The following is a 21,770-nucleotide window of genomic DNA, read 5'->3' as shown; positions in this document are numbered from 1 at the left end:
ATTTCGTCCCCTTTTGTGGGCTAGGTTCTGGTTAACTGCTTTCCATACAGCCTTCTTTAATTCTTACAACACTAAGGAAGATGGAATAATCTCCTTAAGAAGGCACCCCAATTTGGGGTAGGGTTGGTGGCTCAAGGTCCCATAGCTAGGAAGCTTGGAAGCTGGTATTTGAACGCAAGTTGTCTGACTCCCCCACTTTGCTTCTCCGGGAAGCCTTTGGGGTTTTTGGAAGAACACGCATTGAATGACATGACCAACCCAAGCGAGGGATCAAATAAGGGCCATCTGGTCACATAAGGAAGACTAGGAAGAACAGTGCACAGCACAGAGAGGAGGTTGGCTTTAACAGGAGGCATTTGCTTGACTTGTGATTAGGCTTGGCATCTAAATATCTAGATATTCCTGAAGACGTTAGAACTTGATAACGTGATTTTTTGTGCTCTCCTGACAATTTCTGTCAGCCCTGTAATTTGAAGATCTTAGTTTACACTTCAAGCTTGGACCTGGAGGCACCAATCTATACACACCCAGTGGTGCTTTATCTACCTTGCTTCTGGATGAAGTTGTTTTTATTCTTAAACAGCTGCAGCTAGGAGTTAAAGAACCTGATTTATAGAATGTAGCAGGTCATGGATTAAAAATTTCAGGTCCCACAGATAATTTTCTGAAGCAGCTTTTGCCAAGTATAGTTCTTAGAGATGGAGAGTAATGATTCTGGACAGTTCTTTCACGGTATTGTGACCTGAAGAATCTCTCCACTTTCAAGCTTCTATTTTGATAATACTGTGTTTTCCATCTCCATTAGTTCAGCTGCAACAATGTCCTCGGTCAGGATATATATGGTGTCTTGGGGAAGACGAGTAAGTCTTTTGTTGGTGAAGTGGGTTTGCCAGCAAATCAGATTGATGACATTTTTTACACGGCCTTTCCTTTCCCTTGATTATCAGCCCTAGTTGCTTTATAAATATGGATGTTCTGTCCAGGGGGTTTTCACTTTCATTATGGAACTGACGTTGCATTGCTGTTGTAATCAGTTCACAACTTTTCGTGTTATCTCTGGGAGCACTATCAGGGTGAAACATTTTGAGTTCCACTATGAAAAGCTGTCATGTTAGTCTCTCAGCTGGCCTTCACATCTGACCAGCTGTTTGTCAGGGTGCTTTTGGGGGCTTCTAACATGTGGTCTGATTGAAAAAGTGGGCCTGGCTATTTTGTGGCTAGGAAATTGGTTAGAGGATTTCTACTTTGCCAACATTCTCATCATAGCACTAGCTCTTACAGGAGCTCTTCATGGCCATTTGAACTTGACTGTGGATGCCACACGCTCAGATGGCAGCACCATTTGGGGATGTTGCTATCCTCATTTAACAGACAAGTGATAAAATAGACCTAAAAAGTGAACGTTAGGAGAACCATCCTCAACTATGCATATTCTGCCTGTGTTATAAATGTTAGCAAAAGGGCTCCTTCTTTCATTACCAAAGTAGTTTCTTATGAAGAGATATTTTTATGTGTACATGACCATCAAGTCAGCTGTGGCATTGCCTCGTCTACTTTGCATTCTTTTTGAAAATATATGAGCTCATTTATGAGAAACCCTCCTAAGCCCTTTTTCTTCCAAAATGGGGTATAAATTGGGGTATATTGTTTAAGTTACATACTTTTGAAACATCTGTTTATTCTTTTCACGCTTATATCCAAAGGCAAATTAAAGAATGTCAAGCACATGTCAAAAGAGGGATGGAGCCTCTCTCCTGAGAAGATGCCTTTATATGTTTGACCTCATTTACAGGCCCAAAGGAACGGTATAACACTGTATGATAGCATCCCAAAATATTTGTTCTTAAAATTTGTTTCCAGTATTCCTATGGTTTTAACCTTGAAAGTACTTTCTCCTTTTCCTTTTTCCATTCCCCCGCCCAAGGATATTTTAATAGGCAGTATTTAATTGATATATGTAACTGTATTAGTTAGGGAACAGAACCCCCCCCCCCCCACTCTCATCTATCTAGAGAGAGAGAGACAGAAAGAGAGAGGAAGGAGACCTTTGACTTTTCTCAGATCTGGTAACTGGGTCCTTATTCCTACTTAAGAATGATTGACTGACAGTGAGAAATAGTTACCTCATTTAGACACACATTCCCTGTTGGGCTGCTACATTTATTTATGTGACCTGCTAGGTTCTTGTTGGTATTTGAATTTGTGACCCCCTGTCATAAGGAAGGGCAATGTCATGAGAGCTGGCAAAATTCTATGGGGGATCCTGGTTTAGGATCTAAATCCTTAATCAAGGATTTGACCCTTGGTTGAGATTGAGATAAGCAAAGTGAAAGAGGGCACTTCAGTTGATCTTAAATGAAAGAAGCAAAGGCATGGAAGTAGGATCGTATGTGAGGAAGCTTGCCTAACTGGAAGAATAAGTCTGTGAGTTTAGAAGTAGGAGAAAATAAGTTTGACTTGTCAAACAGGAGCTAAGATATTAATTAACTAGTTTCTTTAACAGTTAAGCCTAAATCTCTGTGCCCTAAAGCAACTGAAGTTTATTTCTTATGTGAAGTCCGAAATAGCTGTTCTTAATGGGTGACTCTTTCAAGCAGTGATTTAGGGGTACAGGCTCTTTCCTTCTGTGTCTGTGCCATCTTCAGCACATGACTTCCAAACTCACAGCAGAAGAGAGGGCATGGATAACTGTGAGGGCAGGGTTTCATAATGCAGACCTGGAAGTGGTGCACATCATTTCTGCCCACATTTCAATGGCCATGTCCTACTGAAAGGGAAGGCTGGGAACTGTAGTCTAGCTGTGAGCTAGGGCGAGAGAGAAAACAGGCTTAGTTGAATGGCTAGCCAGTCTCTAGTGCCAGAGATAGGGACCCTGGGGTTAAACAGGCAGGAGCTGCTGTAAGTTGTTTATTAATAAATTTAACATAGACCTACTGAGTGCATACTGTGTGTCGGATGCTATGTTATGCACTGAGTAGGCTTTTGAGCAAAGTAGTGACATGGAGAAAGCAGTGTTTTGAGAAATTAGTCTGGTGGCAAAGTGTAAAACAAGGGAAGGCAAACTCTAAGTTGGGGAGGATGGTGAGGAAGCTGTTGTCTTTCTCCAGCTGGGGGTCAGTGAGGTTGTCCATACACATAACAGTATCAATAGTATTAATAATAATGATTACTGTGTGCCATGCAGGTTTATAATCAACTTTTCATGTACTTATAAATCACTCAAACTTATGATTCAAGTCCTGTTCTTAGTGTTCCTTTTATGCATGGGGAAGCAATACTTTAAATTATTAAATCATTCGCCCATACGCACATAAATCTTAGCAGGGCCTGAAGATTCGAAGTTAAGAAGTCAATGCTATTTTAGAACTACTGTCGAATTAATCAAATGGAAATAAATCTAATGGAAACATAATGAGTTTAGGAGGACAATGATGAAAAACCCTGTTACTGATTTGAGAGGGTCATTGAAACATTAAAAGACTATAGCAAACTGAATAAGAAGAAGTAAAATAGAGAAACAACCTGTTAAGAAATATCACTATGCTCAGGCATACTCGGTTGGATTTAGAGCAGTTTCTAATGAGAGTTCTTGGTAAAGGCTAAGCTGCTTGTGTATATGACTTCTTTGTTAACTATAAGCAGATTTACTTGCAGTAAATCATTTATAATCTCTAATTCCTTATTCTGATAAATATGCCAGAACACTCATTTCGGTCTGACATCTTTGTCATGATCATAATACGTATAAGCTCAAACAATAAACTTAATACTTGTCTGCTATTTCCAGAACTATCAGGACACACCAGAAACTTTGAGTTGTTGATGTGACATTCTGTTTTTGGCAGTTGACTGTTGGGATGGCCCCGACGGAGAGCCGGTCGTACACCACGGTTACACGCTCACTTCAAAGATCCTCTTCAGAGATGTTGTGGAGACCATCAACAAGCATGCCTTTGTGAAGAACGAGTAAGTAGAGCAGCAGCTGGGAGCCAGGCTCAGCTGGCACATGCAGCACTGCCTGACGTAACACGGCCACCAAGCCACACACTTCCCTGGAGTCTACATCTCGCTTTCTCCTGCCCTGGTTCTCTCCTTCCTTCCCAACAAAACACTGAACAAACAAGGGCCGCATGTAGATACTTTCTTGTGCTCTCTTTATTCCTTACCCCATTCTCTCTCAAGATGTTGCCTCCTCGAAGCACGTTCTTATAAAGAGTGACCTCAAAATTTCTAAAGCCAGGGTGTACAGAGTGTCTATGAAGTTTAGAAACACAGGTTACTATACATAATAAATAGCTTATTGGGATTATATTGCAATACAATAAAATAATAATATCTTGGTTTCCAGACTTGCTGGATGTCCTATGTATACTGAAGTGCCTGGGGTCCTTATGTTACTTGACCTCTCCTTGGCATTTGATAATGGTGAAAATTTTCTCCTTAATACTTGCTTTTGGGGGGCCTCTATCATAGCATTCTCTCCTCTATTGCTGCCATTGCTTCTCGACCTCTTTCTTTAGCCTACGGTCTTCTAGTCCATTTCCTCACTCCTTTAATAGTCACTATTTCCTAAGTTGTTGTCCTTGGTCTACTTTTTGGTTATTTGCCCATTATATATCCAGAATGTTTTCCCTAAGTTTCAGAGATATATTGAAAAATTCTTACTACAAATTCATCTGAGTATCCCATAGGTACCTGAAAATTAACAAATTTCATTATTTATTCAGACATTTACTTAGATATTTAAAGTTGCCCACTCTAAGCCAGGCATACTATAATAGGTTTGGGGAGCCTCAACACTGAGCGAGGATAAGACTCCTACCAGCACGGGGCCTCCACCCCAAACTGAACTCAGCATTTCATTCTGCCAAGCTTCCTCTTACTCCATTTCCTTCCAGTTAGGAGGGTAGCACTGTTTACCAATGGCTTTACCTAGAAACTGGGAGTCCACTCTCGATTCAGCCAATCTTTTCAATTCTAGTTGCTAAAGTATCTTTTGACTCCACTGCCTTCTCTTCATTTTCATTTCTCTTTGGTTTATCCTCCACGCTGGTGTAGTATGTTTCTTTCTGAAAATATAAGCTGATGTTGTAATTCTTTTTTTTTTCTTTTTTTCTTTTTTTTTTTTGCGGTACACGGGCCTCTCACTGTTGTGGCCTCTCCCGTTGCGGGGCACAGGCTCCAGACGTGCAGGCTCAGCGGCCATGGCTCACGGGCCTAGCCACCCCACGGCATGTGGGATCTTCCCAGATCTTGCCGGACCGGGGCACGAACCCGTGTCCCCCTGCATCGGCAGGCAGACTCTCAACCACTGCGCCACCAGGGAAGCCCTGATGTTGTAATTCTTAAAGTCCTTCAAAGACTCCCTGTTGTTCATGGTCATGCATTCCGTGCCCTTCAAGGCCTGGCCTCTTCCTGCTCTTCCAGTGTCGTCTTCCACTGTTGCTCCACAGAGACTTGGGCTTCTGCCGTCACTGACTGTCTTCCGGAGTCCCTGGGGATCTCAGTGCTTTCACAGACCCTACCCTCGCTTGTGCCGTTCTCTCTGTCTGAAACACTCATCTCCATTATTCCACCTGCCCAATTCTTGCTCATCCTAGAAGACTGCTTAGGCATTGTCCCTCTGGCAAACTTACCAGTACTACAACTGATTTAAATGCTTCTTTTCGCTGTCCTTAGCACTCAACATATTTCTATCATATCATACAGCACCTTCTTGCAATTGTTGGTGACTTGCCTCCTTTTAAGTAGTTAGGACCATGAACTCCTTGAAAATATGTGGCTATGTCTTATTCATTCATTTTTAAGAGAAATTAAAAATAAAACTTTATTCCCACCCCCCCACCGCCTTTCTTTTTTGGCTGCTGTGTGCGTTTTACAGGATCTCAGTTCCCCAGCCAGGCACTGAACCCGGGCCCCAGCAGTGAAAGCTCAGGATCCTAACCATGAGGCCACCAGAGAACTCCCCCTTATTCATTCTTTATTGCCTAGCCAGTGCCTGCAATATACCAGACATTCAAGAAATGATTTTTGCATTAAAAAAGGCAAATTAAAATTACAATTGCATAAAATTCATTTTATAGACATTAGTAGCCTTTAAAATTTCTAACATTTCGTCTTCTCATTAATTAAATATGAAGTTAAAATGCTGTTCTGATAAGAGACACTTGCTGCATAGCAGGTTTGGTTTGTGGTGACTTGCACATGGAAGAATCCGAGTACTAAATTCTGATGGGTCTTTTTACCCTGATTGCTACTAATCTTAGCCAAGTTGATGAAGTGATTTGCCGTTATTTTCCAACATGTGAAGTAGGGCATTGAGAAGACCTGCTGTCTATGTACTTCGGAGGACCCTCTGGTGACTTGACTATGCTTACTTAAAGTCTGGGGATCCTTAGGAGAAAAGCTCTTCAAATTAAAACAATTAATAAGCTTGTTTAGCACATTTTAAAAGTGCAGCTTTAAGATCTAGTTGCATCTTTTTTTTTTTTTTTCTGGCCGTGCCGCCCAGCATGTGGTACCTTAGTTCCCCAACCAGGGATTGAACTCGCAACCCCCTACAGTGGACACGCAGAGTCTTAACCACTGGACTGCCAGGGAAGTCCCAAACTGAAAATGTTTTGTTTTGTTTCACGTGTGGTTATTTTTTGGCTTCAACACACCACACGTGGAACTTCCCTGACCAGGGATCGAACCCACGACCCCTGAGTGGAAGGGCAGCATCTTAACCACTGGACCACCAGGGAAGTCCTTAGTTGCATATTTACACCAGGGTTTCTCAACCTTGGCACTATTGACATTTTGGATCAGATAATTCTTTGTTATGGGGAACTGTCTTGTGCATTGCAGGATGGTGAGCAAATTTGTGACTTCTACTCACTAAACACCAGTAGCAGCCCCCATCCCCAACATTGTGACCACCAAAAATGTCTTCAGACATTGACAAATGTCCCTTTGGAAGGAGTGCCACACAGTCACCCCAGCCCCTGTCGAGAAGCACTGCTTAATACACCAAGCATCATTAGACACTGATAGCCTTTTTATAAACAGATTGATAATTTAAAAATCCATTGCTAGAACTCCCTGATGTGACTGCGCAGACAACTCAGGGTTGCTAGTCTGCTGTTTTTCTCTTTCTAACACTCTGGGGTAAAACCCATGTGAGGACCCAGGAGCAAACAGATTATAGTCCGGTAACCAAACCAACCTCAGTCACAAAGGTTCATCTCTCGTGTTACCTCTGGCATCAGGTTTACTAATGAGGATAGAATGTAATTTCAGGAGGTCACAGCCTGTATTGTGGAGTTTGTGCTTCTCATACAAGCGCATAAATAAATTTTTTTCTCCATATAGACATATTACGCAAGTTAAATATTGGTTTGTCTATTCCAGAAAAAAATATATTGCCTAGTACTTCAGAAGATATGTGATGGAAACTAGAAAAAAAATGAAAATAAGCCTTAATTTGTTTTTCTGAGGAAAAAACAAAGTCAGAAGAGGAGTAAGGTCATGGAATCGTTGCTGGTTCCTAAGGCTGTCTGTACTAATCGCTCCATTGGGGTCTCACATTCTCTGCACAGATCCCTGAGTGCTGGAGGAGAGTGAATGCTTGACTTTTTTTTTTTCCTTTCTGAAAGTAAAGACTAGTATGTAATTCTATACAAATGATTTTGAAATGCCTGACATAGGACACTATAAAACACAAAATTCCATTGTGTTATTTTATCCTCAATAGTAATTTTCAAGCTGTGTGTTAAATATATATTTTTAGAGTAAATATCTTCATTTAATGATAGTGGTCTCCTAGATGTTTCTAGACTTTTGAATAAACAAGACAAAATTACCTTATGAGTTTTCTTTCTTTAGGTTTCTTATCTCTCAAAATTTTCTCTTTTATTTTTTCTTGTAAAAGAGACAAAATATATGTACTGTGTGTGTGCATGTGTGTGTGAGGGAGAGAGAGAGCTACAAAATATTAGACTAAGTCATCTCATATGGATTGGTATTTTGTTCACCCCTTATGCCTGGTAAAATATATTTGGCCAGAGGAGTTTTTTTTTTTAATGCATCTCTCATCTTTTTCATTTTAGAAGCATTTTAATTATCACCTCTCTCACAAATACTGTCACTAGGCTTGTAAGAACATAATGAATACAGAAAAATTTTCAAAAGTCCCTGTGAGTTGCTGTACTCGACACCTTTACAATGTACTGCTGTTCTCTCAGGTTCCCGGTCATACTGTCTATTGAGAATCACTGCAGTGTCCAGCAGCAAAGGAAAATTGCTCAGTACCTGAAAGGAATATTTCAAGACAAACTCGACCTGTCATCTGTAGACACAGGAGAGACCAAGCAGCTTCCAAGCCCTCAAAGTTTGAAAGGCAAAATCCTAGTGAAGGTAATTACCTCAGGAATGCAATAAAAGGCACTAATGACCTGCTAAGCCCTCCCTCCCTTAAGGACTGAAAACTGGTTTATCAAGAGAATAATAGTCAATATATGAAGGGCTGTCTAGATTTGTGCATGCACCTTGTTCCAACTTACTTATAGTCATACCTTCAGAAAAAGCTTTTTACTGACTGGTCATGTATTCTGGGATTTGTTTTTATGAAGTGAGAACCTCAGTACTGTAAATCAAATACTGAATATTTTAGTCTGTAGTAGTTGACGCTGGAGAGGGGTCTGTGTATGCGAGGCCTGGATTACATGTGTCCGTATCCAAAAGCATTTCTTTCAGATTCTTCTCTGCCATTTCAAGCTCCAATAACTGTCTGTCAAAAAAAGTCTTCATGGTTGGTCAGCCTTGGTTATGTAAGTGAGAAGAGCTCACTTCAAAGTGGAGCACACGTTCAGACACTGTGCCCCAGAGGATTCATGTGTAGGCAGAGGAGCAGTAGGTGAATAGAGTGGCATTTCATAAACAGATCTTCTGAGGGAGAAAACTTACTACCTGAAATGAATATTATTAATGCAAGGAATAGCCAGAAAGACAGCTCTTTGTGTTCTCAGATTGCTGATGTGATTTTATTTAATTCCAGTTAATTTTGTGTATTTGGACTAAAAGCATCTTGGATAGTTGTATTGTTTTGAGACTGAAAACCTAAGGAAAAGCAGTAGAGTATTAATGATCAGATGGGGTTATATTTTACTTAAAAAGGGTGTGTACAAAAACCAAATATCACAGAGGAGGCGCAGGAAAGTCAGATAGTGTAATTTCATAGCAAGACTTTAACTGGGGCTTTAAGAGAGGACAGCACATGGGGAAGATGTAAAGTATTCATCTTTAGAATGGGTCAAAACCTGTTTTTCTATCAGTTAAATGAGAGTTATAGGCTGAATTCATCAAAGGGGTGTCATTGGGCATTTGTACGTGTGAAAGCATTTTGAATAAAAGCTCCAATTATATAATGTGAGAAATAACGTTAAGGTCAATTTTCCTGAAGTCTTGCTAACGCAGTCTCTTGTGGTGAAAACTGATTGCTAGGTTAGAAAGCTCGGTGTCAGCTTTATAGCCTTGTAAATATTTCCATGTTCCCAAATGGTCTTTAGCCAAGCGTCAGAAGGTTAAATGCAGAATGAGTCCATCTGATTGAAATACTTCTCATTTGGACAGTGGAACTTAAGGAATATTTGATATGAACTCATTGAATCCCTTGTGCATAACTGGGCTTTAGATCATTGGGCATAGAATGTCCTAGGGCTAATGGGCACCAGGATGAATTGAAGCCAGACGACCTGAGGCACTCGTTGGAAGGAGTGGCAGCAATGTGGGCTGTGGGTGTTTCAAAGCAGCTGCAGTCCATTTGCTGGTAGTAACCTTCTCCAAACTTTAAGGAGATTTCTTAGATCTCTAGACCAACACACTCCCATTTGAAACAACAAAAAGGGAACTGATTTTCCTAAGTTCCTTTAGCATCAGAGCAATCTGTGATCCAAAAGGCAGCATTTGAATGGCTACTTACCACTTTGGAGATGGGTAAGTTGTTTATTATTATAACTGTAACACACAAACTTTCCAACCTTGTGTGTACACACACACACACACACACACACACAGATATATACACTAGTCCCTCATTACCCACAGGATTGGTTCCAAATCCACAGTGCTCAAGCCCCTCGTATGAAATGGCCTAGTACATTTGGCTCCTCACATCTGTGGATTCAACCAACCCTTGGGTACGGAGGGCCAACTGTGTGTGTACTTATCTCCTAAAAATTAAACAAAAATTTGCTTTTGAACAAAAATAATAACGAACTTAGTAATTTTCCATAGGCTCATTACTGAAAGAACACTTATCTGGTCCAAGCATTTTACTTTTACAGATGTGTCATAGAGCAGTTACCGCGGTCCTGGGGCCAGGCAGCTAAAAGCTAAGAGATGGCTATGGTTCCTGTCTCTAGAAATATTTTCAGTACCATGGAGAAATTAATCTAATTCTTGAGTGTGACTCCCACATGAAATAGTATGTAGATCAGAAGGGGACTCCTAGGTCATTCTTTGTTTACACTGGGCCACTGTTAAGTTCATAAAATTCTACCTAAGTTTATTCTATAATTTTCCTCAGGTGTAACACTCTTCATAAGAGACGTTAAGAAACAATGTTCTGTGGTGTTGCTTTTCTTCCTATCTGCCTGTATAAGGTATCTTTCAAAGACCATGAATGTGGAAAAAGCTGGCAGAAGATATGGCCCTGATATCTTTTTTTTTTTTTTTTCGGTACACGGGCCTCTCACTGTTGTGGCCTCTCCCGTTGCGGAGCACAGGCTCCGGACGCGCAGGCTCAGCGGCCATGGCTCACGGGCCTAGCCGCCCCGCGGCATGTGGGATCTTCCCGGACCGGGGCACGAACCCATGTCCCCTGCATCAGCAGGCAGACTCTCAACCACTGCGCCACCAGGGAAGCCGCCTGATATCTTTTAATGGGATTTTGAAAGGACTGAAAATGAGGGCGCCTTGTGAATACTCTAGATGGCAACTTTCTCTCCTTGCTTCCCCACCTACTGCCACACTTAAGTAAAGGGGATTTGAAGCTTAGTGCCATATTTATATATCTATAGCTATATATATTCCTGTGGAAAAGAATGTAGTTTTCACTTTGCAGATAGCACATACAAATAAGAAGTATATTACATAGGGATATGAAGGCAAATTAAATACCACCTTTTTAAACCTATAACCATCCTTTTGTAAGTTGAAAAAAATATTTAAGTATTCAAATTCTAAGAGTTTGGATTCTTAATATAGATTTTGTTTTCATTACATAAATGATTTAACCAGCTTTAAATTTATCTCTTTGCCAAGCCCTTTAGGTCAAGAGCTTTGGGTATCAGGGAAGATACAGGAAACTGGGAGGGAGAGTTCTCTGAAAATCTGACTGTGCTGGTGGCCCTGTGGAGGGAGGAGAAGTGGATGAGGGGAAGATCCAGAGTGCTGAAGGTGGGCCAGTCATGGTGTGAAGAGCAGGAATATGTAACAGAAGTCACTGGAGCTCTAGTTTAGAGAAGATCAGCCTGGGTAGTAGTCTGGGATGATGTTTAGAAATTTATCATTATATTTGGCTGCCAAGCACATGAACAACCTTCCACGTTTAAAGAATTTCCCCCATCTTCATGCTTTTGCTGTATTCCATTCATTCAGTGGGGTCACTAGGTCCAGCCCACACTCAACGGGAAGGGATTATAGAAGTACATGAATACCAAGAGGTAGGAACCGTTGTGGGTATTTTAGAGGCTGTCTACCACAGTGACCTTGGTCCCTTAGCCACAGAGTCTGGTTCTGCCCTCTCTGCTCCCCAAGATTCTGGGAGTGAGTCAATTTCCTATTAATATTCCTTTCTGCTTACAAGTAAGATGCTTTTACTGGTACAGATGATTAGCCGTCCTGGAAGCCCTTATCAGGCTCCTGGGCCATGCCTCCTTCTTCTGCTTTTTATTTAGTTTTACTTTTTCTGAATATAAATTGGGAAATGTAGAAAAGGAGAAAATAACTATCACCCATAATGCTGTTACCCAGACATTCGTACTCCTAATAATTGACCATATTTCTTGCCAGATTTTTTTCCCTGAATTTTTATATATCATTGAGATCGTAATGTGCATATAATTGTATAACTTGGGTTTTCTACCATTTTGTTATAAGAATTCCCCCTTGTTGTCCAAAAGCCCCTGATTCCTAAAGTGTGTTGGTGAGTGGTTGCGAGGGGCATGTTCTGGCTGGGCAGGAGTGTCATTGCATTGTCCATAAAAGCAGGTCTGGTCAGTGCAGAGGACACAACCAGCAGGAGAGGAGGGCGCGTTTAACCTGCCCAGGAGAACAAGCTGCTCTAAGGACATGGGATGGGGTGATGCCTGTTTATGACGAGTCATATATTCTCGAACAGAAGCCTGGTCTGATTTTTACTTGTAAATATAGTATCCCTAATTAATTGTATTTAATTGGAAGTCATAAAACTGCCTTTTCGTGAAAGTCTCTTCTCCCTTTGCTTTGCCCCTAATTCAAGCGATCTGCCTTCAAGTCAGTCTGAAGTAATGATTGGCAAGGAGATAACAAATTTTATTTTCATTTTTCTTTTATTTTAAAAAAACCTTTTTACTTTATACTGGAGAATAGTTGATTAACAATGTTGTGATAGTTTCAGGTGTACAGCAGAGTGAATCATTTATACATATACATGTATCTATTCTTTTTCAAATTCTTTTCCCATTTAGGTTGTTACATAATATGAGCAGAGTTCCCTGTGCTATACAGTAGGTCCTTGTTGCTTATCCATTTTAAATGTATTAGTGTGTACACGTCAATCCCACACTCCCTAACTATCTCTTCCCCTGCTCCCCGATCCCCATAACCATAAGTTTGTTCTCTAAGTCTATGAGATGTTTCTGTTTTATATAAGTTCATTTGTATCATTTCTTTTTAGATTCCACATTGATATCATACAGTATTTCTCTTTCTCTGTCTGACTTACTTCACTCAGTATGACAGTCTATTTTCATTTTTCAGTTTTTAAAAATTATTTTTAATTGTGGTAAAATACAACATACATAAAACTTACCTACCATCTTAACCATTTTTAAGTGTACAGTTCAGCTGTGTCAAGTACATTCGCATTGCCACGTACAGAACTCTTTTCCTGCAAAACCAAAACTCCATACTCATTAAACAGCTCCCATCTTCCCCACCACCCGCTTCCTCCAGCCCCTGGATACCACTGTTTTACTTCCTGTCTCTATGAATTTGGCTACTCTGAGTACCTTATATAAGTGGAATCATACAACAGTCGTCGTTTGTGACGGGCTTATTTCCTTTAGCCTAATGTCCTCAAGGTTCATCCATGTTGTAACATGAGTCAGAATTTCCTTACTTTTAAAAGCTGAATAACATTTTAGTGTATGCGTATACCACATTTTGTTTATCCATTCACCTGTTGGTAGACACTGGGTTATTTCCACCTTTTGGCTATTGTGAATTTTCATTTTTCATTTCCTATTTTATTTTTTAACTGAAGTATAGTTGACTAATATTAGTTTCAGGTGTATAACAGTGATTCAATATTTTTATAGATTAGACTCAATTTAAAGTTATTATAAAATAATTGCTGTATTTCCCTGTGCTGTACAATATATCCTTGTAGCTTACTTTATACATAGTAGTTTGTACCTCTTAATTCCCATACCCCTATCTTGCTGAATTTTCATCTTTAAATTGAGTGTTTTGTTTCATTTCAGGGCAAGAAGTTACCTTATCACCTTGGAGATGATGCAGAGGAAGGGGAAGTTTCTGATGAAGACAGCGCAGATGAAATTGAAGATGAGTGCAAGTTCAAGCTCCATTATGTAAGTTACAGGCTTGGCCATAATTTTTACCCTCTGTGTGCTACAGTAAAAATTGCTGCTGTGTTGGAATCTTCACAGATATGGTGGCTGTAGTGTAAAAAGGATATTTATTGAAAATTACTTTGTGTGCTGGCACAAAGACTCCCAAATGTTTATTGAGTGAGTGAGTCAAGGATTCTTGTGTCCTAGAGTTGGAAGGAATGTTAGTGATTAACCCATCTGACCCTCTCTCCAGGGACAAATTCCCTCCTATTACAGCTTGGTCAAAACTCAAATTGCGGTTGGAAATGTTGCTGTCTGCTGACATAAATGGGCTTTAAGCCCCACCATGCTGCCTGTCAAGGCTGGCTCACAGAACCCAGCTGCAAGTGTGTATGCTTCTCTAGAATGCTCATCCCCTCCCTAAGAGAATGTACCTTGGACCAGAAGATTTCCAAGCTCTTCCAGACATGGATCTCTTGGCTAAATCTTACATTTGCCACATTTCAGATAAAATGGCATAGAATAGTTTGCCACCTGCATGGTGCTTCAGACCTCTGTCCTAGATCAAGGAATTGCCTTTGTAGAAAAGCACCATTTAGCCTGGTAATCCAATGGAAATGCAAACCTGGGAGAAATGTAAAGAAAGACCTCCCCCACCCCCCATCACTGTGGGGGACTAGGACTTCTTGACTTCCCCCACCTTCTATAACTCACATGATTTCCAGGAACATATGACAATCTGAGAGTAGCACCTGCTCATGTTAATTTGTTATAAGGTTTACAATTTCATTTCTACAGAAAAGTAGTATTCCTCTAGATGTCTGGACAATTATTCTACCCTCTAAAAAAAGAGAAATATTGTATAAAATCTGCTAATTTACATTATTGCCCTGAATTCAATTACTACATCATTAAAAAAAGTCTACTCTCTTTGAAATAATAGTAACTGTGATGGCTTCCTATAGGTATTAAAGAGAGCTGGTATTATTTTCAAAGAGGGCAAGGGCTTAATGACAGCTGAAGTCTCAGTAGATAGTTCTTTCTTGGCTTTGATGCATTTTAGAAGGGATGAAGTGGAGAAGACTCAGCCTTGAAGTGAAAAGGAAAAATTACCATCTGTATTAATCCATTGCCTTTTAATAGTTTTTATTAGCTCAATTAAATACCACTAATAGGGCTATGGTTACAGAAAATTAATCTCAAGAGATTTACATAAGTGAAAATACAATTAATATTTTTGTTTCTTTTTTGCTCTTCCAGCTAATTGCTATTTTTATAATTAATTACTTGCTATTATAGGTAATTTCGTTCTTTAAACTTTATTTTATAAGCCAGATTTTATCTCTGAATTTCAATATCTTTGCCTCTTGTTTCCCAAAACTCTTGGTTGCCAGCCTCAGAGTAGTCTATCATTTAGAAGCAAGGAGCAGAGAGTCTTGACTAAGTTATGCATTTAGCGAATGTAGTTTTTAGTGAAAATGAGTGGTGGAAATTTAGCTATTGATACTATCACAATAGTCATTTGTTGCTCTGAGTAAAACCCAAGTTATTCTAGTTTCTAAATCCACCCAGTAATATAAAATTTCTTCTGATATCAGTGAGCCTCCTAACTTTCTAAGTTAAATATCTACAATTATAAAAGAGAATTAGGTATAGTTTTATGGAAACAGACCAATAAATTCACCTGTGAAAATATCCAACTTGGTTCCTCTCAGTCTTCAAAGTCTCTTGGTTGATGTCTAGGAACCCATATAGGTCGAGAGTTTACAATGTGATTCCATAAAGATAGCCATGATCTTTCATTTGGATTCTTTGATTTGGGCCTAAGTGAAAGTGGAGAGCACCTTACCTGTAACATTTTACAGGTGTCTCTTTGTTAGACTTTAGGAGAGAAAATATATAAAGAAATCAACATTCTAGTGGAAATATATAAGGTTTTTACTCATCTTTTTCCAATCTTTTTTGTCTATTTTTGAGCTCTTCTGAGAAAAGGCAGTGCTGTATTTAGAAAGCCAAAGTGTTATCCCGTAATCAGTCAATTTCTAGTTCTGTTGTCAGCAGAGGGCTCAGATGCCTTATCTGAGTGTTGAACGTAAATTGTCTGATCTAAATCGAGTGTCTGATCATATTTCTGCAAAGGCGGATGTACTGTGCATAGTTTGTGTGAAACCAATAATTACCTTAGAGGAAGTTCTTAACCTCAGTTTTAAGTTAACAGAATGTGGTTAGATTTAGAAGTTATAGATATTGCAATAATTATTGCAATAAATAAAGATTTTCAGCTTAGCATTCGCGAACACTGGAATGCTAGCTGTCATGGGGCTTATGCAAGATTCATTGGCACACTCAAAAGATTTTTATGGAGGAACTCCTGTTGGAGATGCACCAACATGCTGTAGATGTTGGGCATATATCAGTAAACAAAACAGACAAAAATCTTTGCCTTCGTGGAGTCTCTGCATTGGTGGGAGAAGGGAGGATAGACAATAAGTAACGTGTAGTGTACTAGGCAGTGGTAAGTGCTAAAGGGAAAAAGGGAGGGAAGAAGTGTAGAAAGTGTGTGTGTAAAGGGTCTGTTGACATTTTAGATGGGATGGTCAGGAAAGGTCTCACAGAGAAGGTAACACCTGAGCAAAGACCGGAAAGAGGCGAGGTTAGCCATGCTCATATCTGGGGTGGGGTGGGGGGTTGTTCCAGGCAGAGGAAACAGCAGATGCAGAGGTCAGAAGCAGGATCTGTGGCTCGCCCAGCTTTACCCGGACGTTAGAACAGAGAGGGAGGCAGGACCCTCACGCTGGCCTTCTTACTCCTCCTAGTCTACCATCAAGCTAAGGGATTCAAACCACACCGAAAGCTTTTGCTCTTTTAAGAAATGCTTTGTTTCGAATTAATTGAATCCTTTAAGCTTCTACCTCATTAATCTGAGGCTTCAGCCATAGAGAAAATCTGGCTCATACTGTAATAAGCCATAGGTAAAGCCGGTGTGTTCAATGACCCAAGAATCACACAGCTCAAAGACTCCGGGGACAGCTTTCTTTCAACCACAGCACAGTAATCTAACAAATTTGATTCAGTGGGGCCAGCTCACCATTATTCATTTTTATGGGGTCCTCTAATGTCAGTGTGCCTTATAGACTTTCCACCCCCCTGGTTCAACCTCACTGATTTTTTCCTCTTCTGCTGAGCTATTCAGTATCTTGTTCCTTGCACTCTCTGAATCTGGGTTCAGCCAGCTTCTTAGGCACAAATATCAAGCTGTCTGTCTCCTATATGAAGCTCATCCCGTGAACACCAAACCTTCCAACAAGTTTAAACAAGCCCTAGTAGAGTAACATGTAACCACTTTTTGTGTTATGTTAGTACCCTAAAACCATTATTCACTCTGCATGTCTCATACTAAATACTTTAATAGTTTCCTCCCTCCCTATTACCTTAGATTAACCTTCTTTCCTAAGTTATTCATTTTATGATTTGAGCCATTTTAAGGATGATTATGAATCTTGTTGGTTTAAGACTTGTCAGCACTCATGGAAAGGATGAGTTACCTCATGATGTTGTGAGGTCCTGTTCCTCGGTAAACACCCACGTGCCGGGCATGCTGTCGCATCCTGGTGACAAGGGGTGAGGAGTGGAAGGTGAGCTGAAGATTCCAGTTGTTTTCTAGTATATGATACAATTTCTTCCTCCCTGCCCTGCCAGAGAGTTAAGGTAATGAACATTTAAGGTCTAATGTACTGTATGTATTATTGATATGTGTATGTACATATTTCCCTTATATTTCAAAGTTATTATCTTCTGAGAATTATTGCCGAGAACTCAACTATCCCTGTTGTTTTTTTAAATTAATTTTTATTGGAGTGTAGTTAATTTACAGTGTTGTATCAGTTTGTGCTGTATAGCAAGGTGAATCAGCTATACATATACATATATCCACTCTTTTTTAGATTCTTTTCCCATATAGGTCATCACAGAGTATTGAGTAGAGTTCCCTGTGCTATACAGTAGGTTCTTACTAGTTATCTGTTTTGTATATAGTAGTGTGTCTATATCAGTCCCAGTCTCCCAATTTATCCCTCCCTCCTTCCCCCTTGGTAACCATAAGTTTGTTTTCTACAACTATTTCTTGTTGGTAATATGTCTTTCCTTTCTATTCTAGCTGTTCTGTGACTTCACTATTAAATGACTAGAAGTAGGTTTATTTTTCTTAGCACTCCATATTCACTTCCTACTGGAGAACTCATGTTTTCTTTCATTCTAGAAAATTCTCAACAGTTTTGTTCTTTAAATATGTTTTATGCCATTTTATCAGTCTTCTTTTTCTGGAAGTACTATTAGATTTAGGTTAGAATCTTACTTTATTTTCTGTATCTCTTAATTCTTTAATGTTTTCTTTTTTTTCGGTACGCGGGCCTCTCACTGGCGTGGCCTCTCCCGTTGCGGAGCACAGGCTCCGGACACACAGGCTTAGCGGCCATGGCTCATGGGCCCAGCCGCTCCGTGGCACATGGGATCTTCCCGGACTGGGGCAAGAACCCGTGTCCCCTGCATCGGCAGGCAGACTCTCAACCACTGCACCACCAGGGAGGCCCTAATGTTTTCTTTATGTCTCTGCTGATTCTGGGTACTATATGTTTACAGTATTATTTTCCAATTCGTTAATTATCTCTTTGACTACATCTGGTCTAGAATTTATCCCAGCTATTCTTTTAATTTCAATGACTATATACTTGATTTACAACATTTTTATTGTTTTTTTTTTCATAGACACCTGTTCTTATTTTACTGTTTGGCTTCTTAGTTTCTTGTTCTTTTTATGGAGCTATTTCTGTATATCTTTGAGCATCTAAACATACTTATTTCAAAGTGAAAGAGTAACTTTCCTTTCCATGTGTTGATGTTTTTAGCACTCCATCTTAGCATTAGTTTTTCCACATGGGTTTTAGAATTTTGGGTTGAATATTCAGTTTTGAGTGGAATGTTTTTTCCCCTTCCATTCTCCTTCTTTCTGTATTTAACCTTCTTATCTAGTGGTTTTGAGATTGCTTCTACTTGAACACTAAGCACCCCCACCCCCATGGCACCCACACATATACACACAGCCCACCTGTGCCCCAGGTTCCTAACCAGACCTTACATTGATTGAGAGTTCTCTGCCACTAGAGATGTTGAAGATATTACCCATTCAGTCACCAAGCAAACCAGCACTTTGTTTGTCTTCTTATTCATTCTTACCTCTTTTGATATTAAATTTTGAATCTTCCTCACAATAGTTTTTTTTTTTTAATGTTTCCTATTATAAGCAAGGATCCCATTCCAGCTTTCTTCACCACCTGGTTTCATGTTGAGAGACCAGCTCTAATCTCCCACAGCATGTGGAACACTTTTAGTTTCTATTGTACTAAAAGATATAAATTCTTGGCCACCTTTGCCCACTGTGAATGTGGAGCTCAACTACATTTATGATCTGCAGTGATCTTGTTTATTTTATTTCGACCAAGATTATGGTTTTTCTCTTTGTTAGTTCTTCTGTCATTGCAGCAGTGGGGGACTTTAAAGCATGAATGTACATTGTCATATATAAACCCACATGTATGTACAGATGCACAAACCCAGACTTACATTCATTTTGGACAGTATTTTTTTTGTTTTTTCTTAATGTATATGAAGAATGGTTGCTCTAATAACATTTAGAAGTGTATGCTTGGGCTTCCCTGGTGGCGCAGTGGTTGAGAGTCCGCCTGCCGATGCAGGCAGGGGACACGGGTTTGTGCTCCGGTCCAGGAAGATCCCACATGCCACAGAGCGGCTGGGCCCGTGAGCCATGGCCGCTGGGCCTGCACGTCTGGAACCTGTGCTCCACAACGGGAGAGGCCACAACAGTGAGAGGCCTGCGTACCGCACACACACACAAAAAAAGTGTATGCTTAACAGCTCTGAAGAAACATTACCTTTTGCTATTTTTCTGACATTGTACTATTATTTTTTTATACCTGAGCTAAAATCAGCTTTTAAATATGAAACGCTTGTTGAACTCTTACTAGCACCAGCACTATGCTAAGGACTTTATACTTATAGAATTTCATTTTATTCCTATAGCCATGGGGATGGGGTTGAAACTATCATTTCTAATGTTTTACAGATTAGGAAAATGGGGTTGTGCTAGATAAAGTAATTAATCTAGTGATTAATTTAGAGGAGGAAAATTATATGGGCCATCGTTGCTCTTAAGCATGATATTTTATATGACCTCTCAGATTTATGTCTTTTGGGGAGTTCATCTAGCTGGAGAGACACACTTATCACACTGGCAACAAATAATAACAAACTTGACAAATTGTTATGTCATGTGGAATTGACTTAAGAAAATGTGAATTCAGAGGAAAGAGAGCTGAGGGTAGCCTGGAATACCCAGAGTAGGTCAGATGACATACTGGGTAGCAGTCATCAAACACACAGGCTTTGGAGCCTAGGTCAAAGCCTGGCTCTGCCACTCTAGACCTGTTTCTTTATCCTCATCTTCTAAATGGACATCAAAATAATACGTCAAAAAACTTTTTCTGGCTCTCTGACCTGCCTACCACCTTCATAAGTTGCGTTCACACTCCTGGGAAGGGGTTGTCCCAGTTGGCTCTGAACTGTTGTAGGAGTGTCCTCTCCTGGCTGACATTGACCTCTGACCTGGAGAAGGAGCAGGTCTACAAACCTAGGGGACTCTCATGACCTTGCACAAATACATTGTGTGACTGGCCATAATATCTTGAGAATCTTGAAGTCATCCATTTTATCTCCTTATCTTCCTGGGGATCTCTACTCTTTAAAAAAGCTATTACTACATGAAAAAATCTTGAGACAAACAGAAAGAATAAGGGTTCTAAATTCTGATTCTTACTGACAGCAACTAAATTAATAGGCTCTATATTATAAGAATAAGCAATTTATTTTTAAATTTTATTTTATCTTGGAGTACAGTTGATTCACAATGTTGTGTTAGTTTCAGGTGTACTGCAAAGTGATTCATTTCACAGAATTAGAACAAAAATTTTTACAACTTGTATGGAAATGCAAAAGACCCTGAATAGCCAAAGCAATTTTGAGAAAGAAAAACGGAGCTGGAGAAATCAGGCTCCCTGACTTCAGACTATACTACAAAGCTACAGTAATCAAAACAATATGGTATTGGAACAGAAACAGAAATATAGATCAGTGGAACAGGATAGGAGAACAGGAGATATATATATATATATATATATATATATATATATACACACACACTCTTTTTCATATTTTCCATTATGGTTTATCAGAGATATTGAACATAGTTCCCTGTGCTATACAGTAAGACATTTAGATCTTCTGCCCAATCTTCTGTTTAGATCTTCTGCCCAATTTTTGATTGGGTTGTTTTTCTGATATTGAGCTGCATGAGCTCCTCGTATATTTTGGAGATTAATCCCTTGTCGGTTGATTCATTTGCAAATATTTTCTCCCATTCTGTGCGTTTTTTCATTTTGTTTATGGTTTCCTTTGCTGTGCAAAAGCTTTTAAGTTTAATTAGGTCCCATTTGTTTATTTTTGCTTTTATTGTCATTACTCTAGGAGGTGGATCAAAAAATATCTTAAGGCAATTTATGTCAGAGAGTGTTCTGCCTATGTTTTCCTCTAAGAGTTTTATAGTATCCCAGGCTTATGTTTAGATCTTTAATCCATTTTGAGTTTATTTTTGTGTATGGTGTTAGAGAGTGTTCTAATTTCATTCTTTTACATGTAGCTGTCCAGTTTTCCCAGTACCACTTATTGAAGAGACTGTTTTTCCTCCATTGTATATTCTGCCTCCTTTGTCATAGATTAGGTGACCATAGGTACATAGGTTTATCTCTGGATAAAGTAGTATGGAGGTTCCTTAAAAAAACTAAAAATAGAGCTACCATATGAGCCAGCAATCCCACTCCTGGA

General features: G+C 39.6%; 1 protein-coding gene across 2 annotated transcripts in view; it reads left to right on the top strand.

The window, feature by feature from the left end:
• Window positions 1-21,770, top strand: part of PLCH1 (phospholipase C eta 1) — a 240,913-nt gene that overhangs the window by 166,507 nt on the left and 52,636 nt on the right. For both annotated transcript variants that reach the window (XM_049709695.1, XM_049709694.1), the window contains 3 exons: window positions 3,846-3,966; window positions 8,226-8,397; window positions 13,728-13,835. In XM_049709695.1, the coding sequence (XP_049565652.1) occupies window positions 3,846-3,966; window positions 8,226-8,397; window positions 13,728-13,835 (401 nt within the window). The remainder of the gene's footprint in view (window positions 1-3,845; window positions 3,967-8,225; window positions 8,398-13,727; window positions 13,836-21,770) is intronic.

The sequence above is a fragment of the Orcinus orca genome, chromosome 5 (genome assembly GCF_937001465.1).
Source record: "Orcinus orca chromosome 5, mOrcOrc1.1, whole genome shotgun sequence".
Taxonomy (NCBI): domain Eukaryota; kingdom Metazoa; phylum Chordata; class Mammalia; order Artiodactyla; family Delphinidae; genus Orcinus; species Orcinus orca.
Note: the sequence above shows the minus strand (reverse complement) of the source record. Positions and strands in the feature narration are given on the sequence as shown.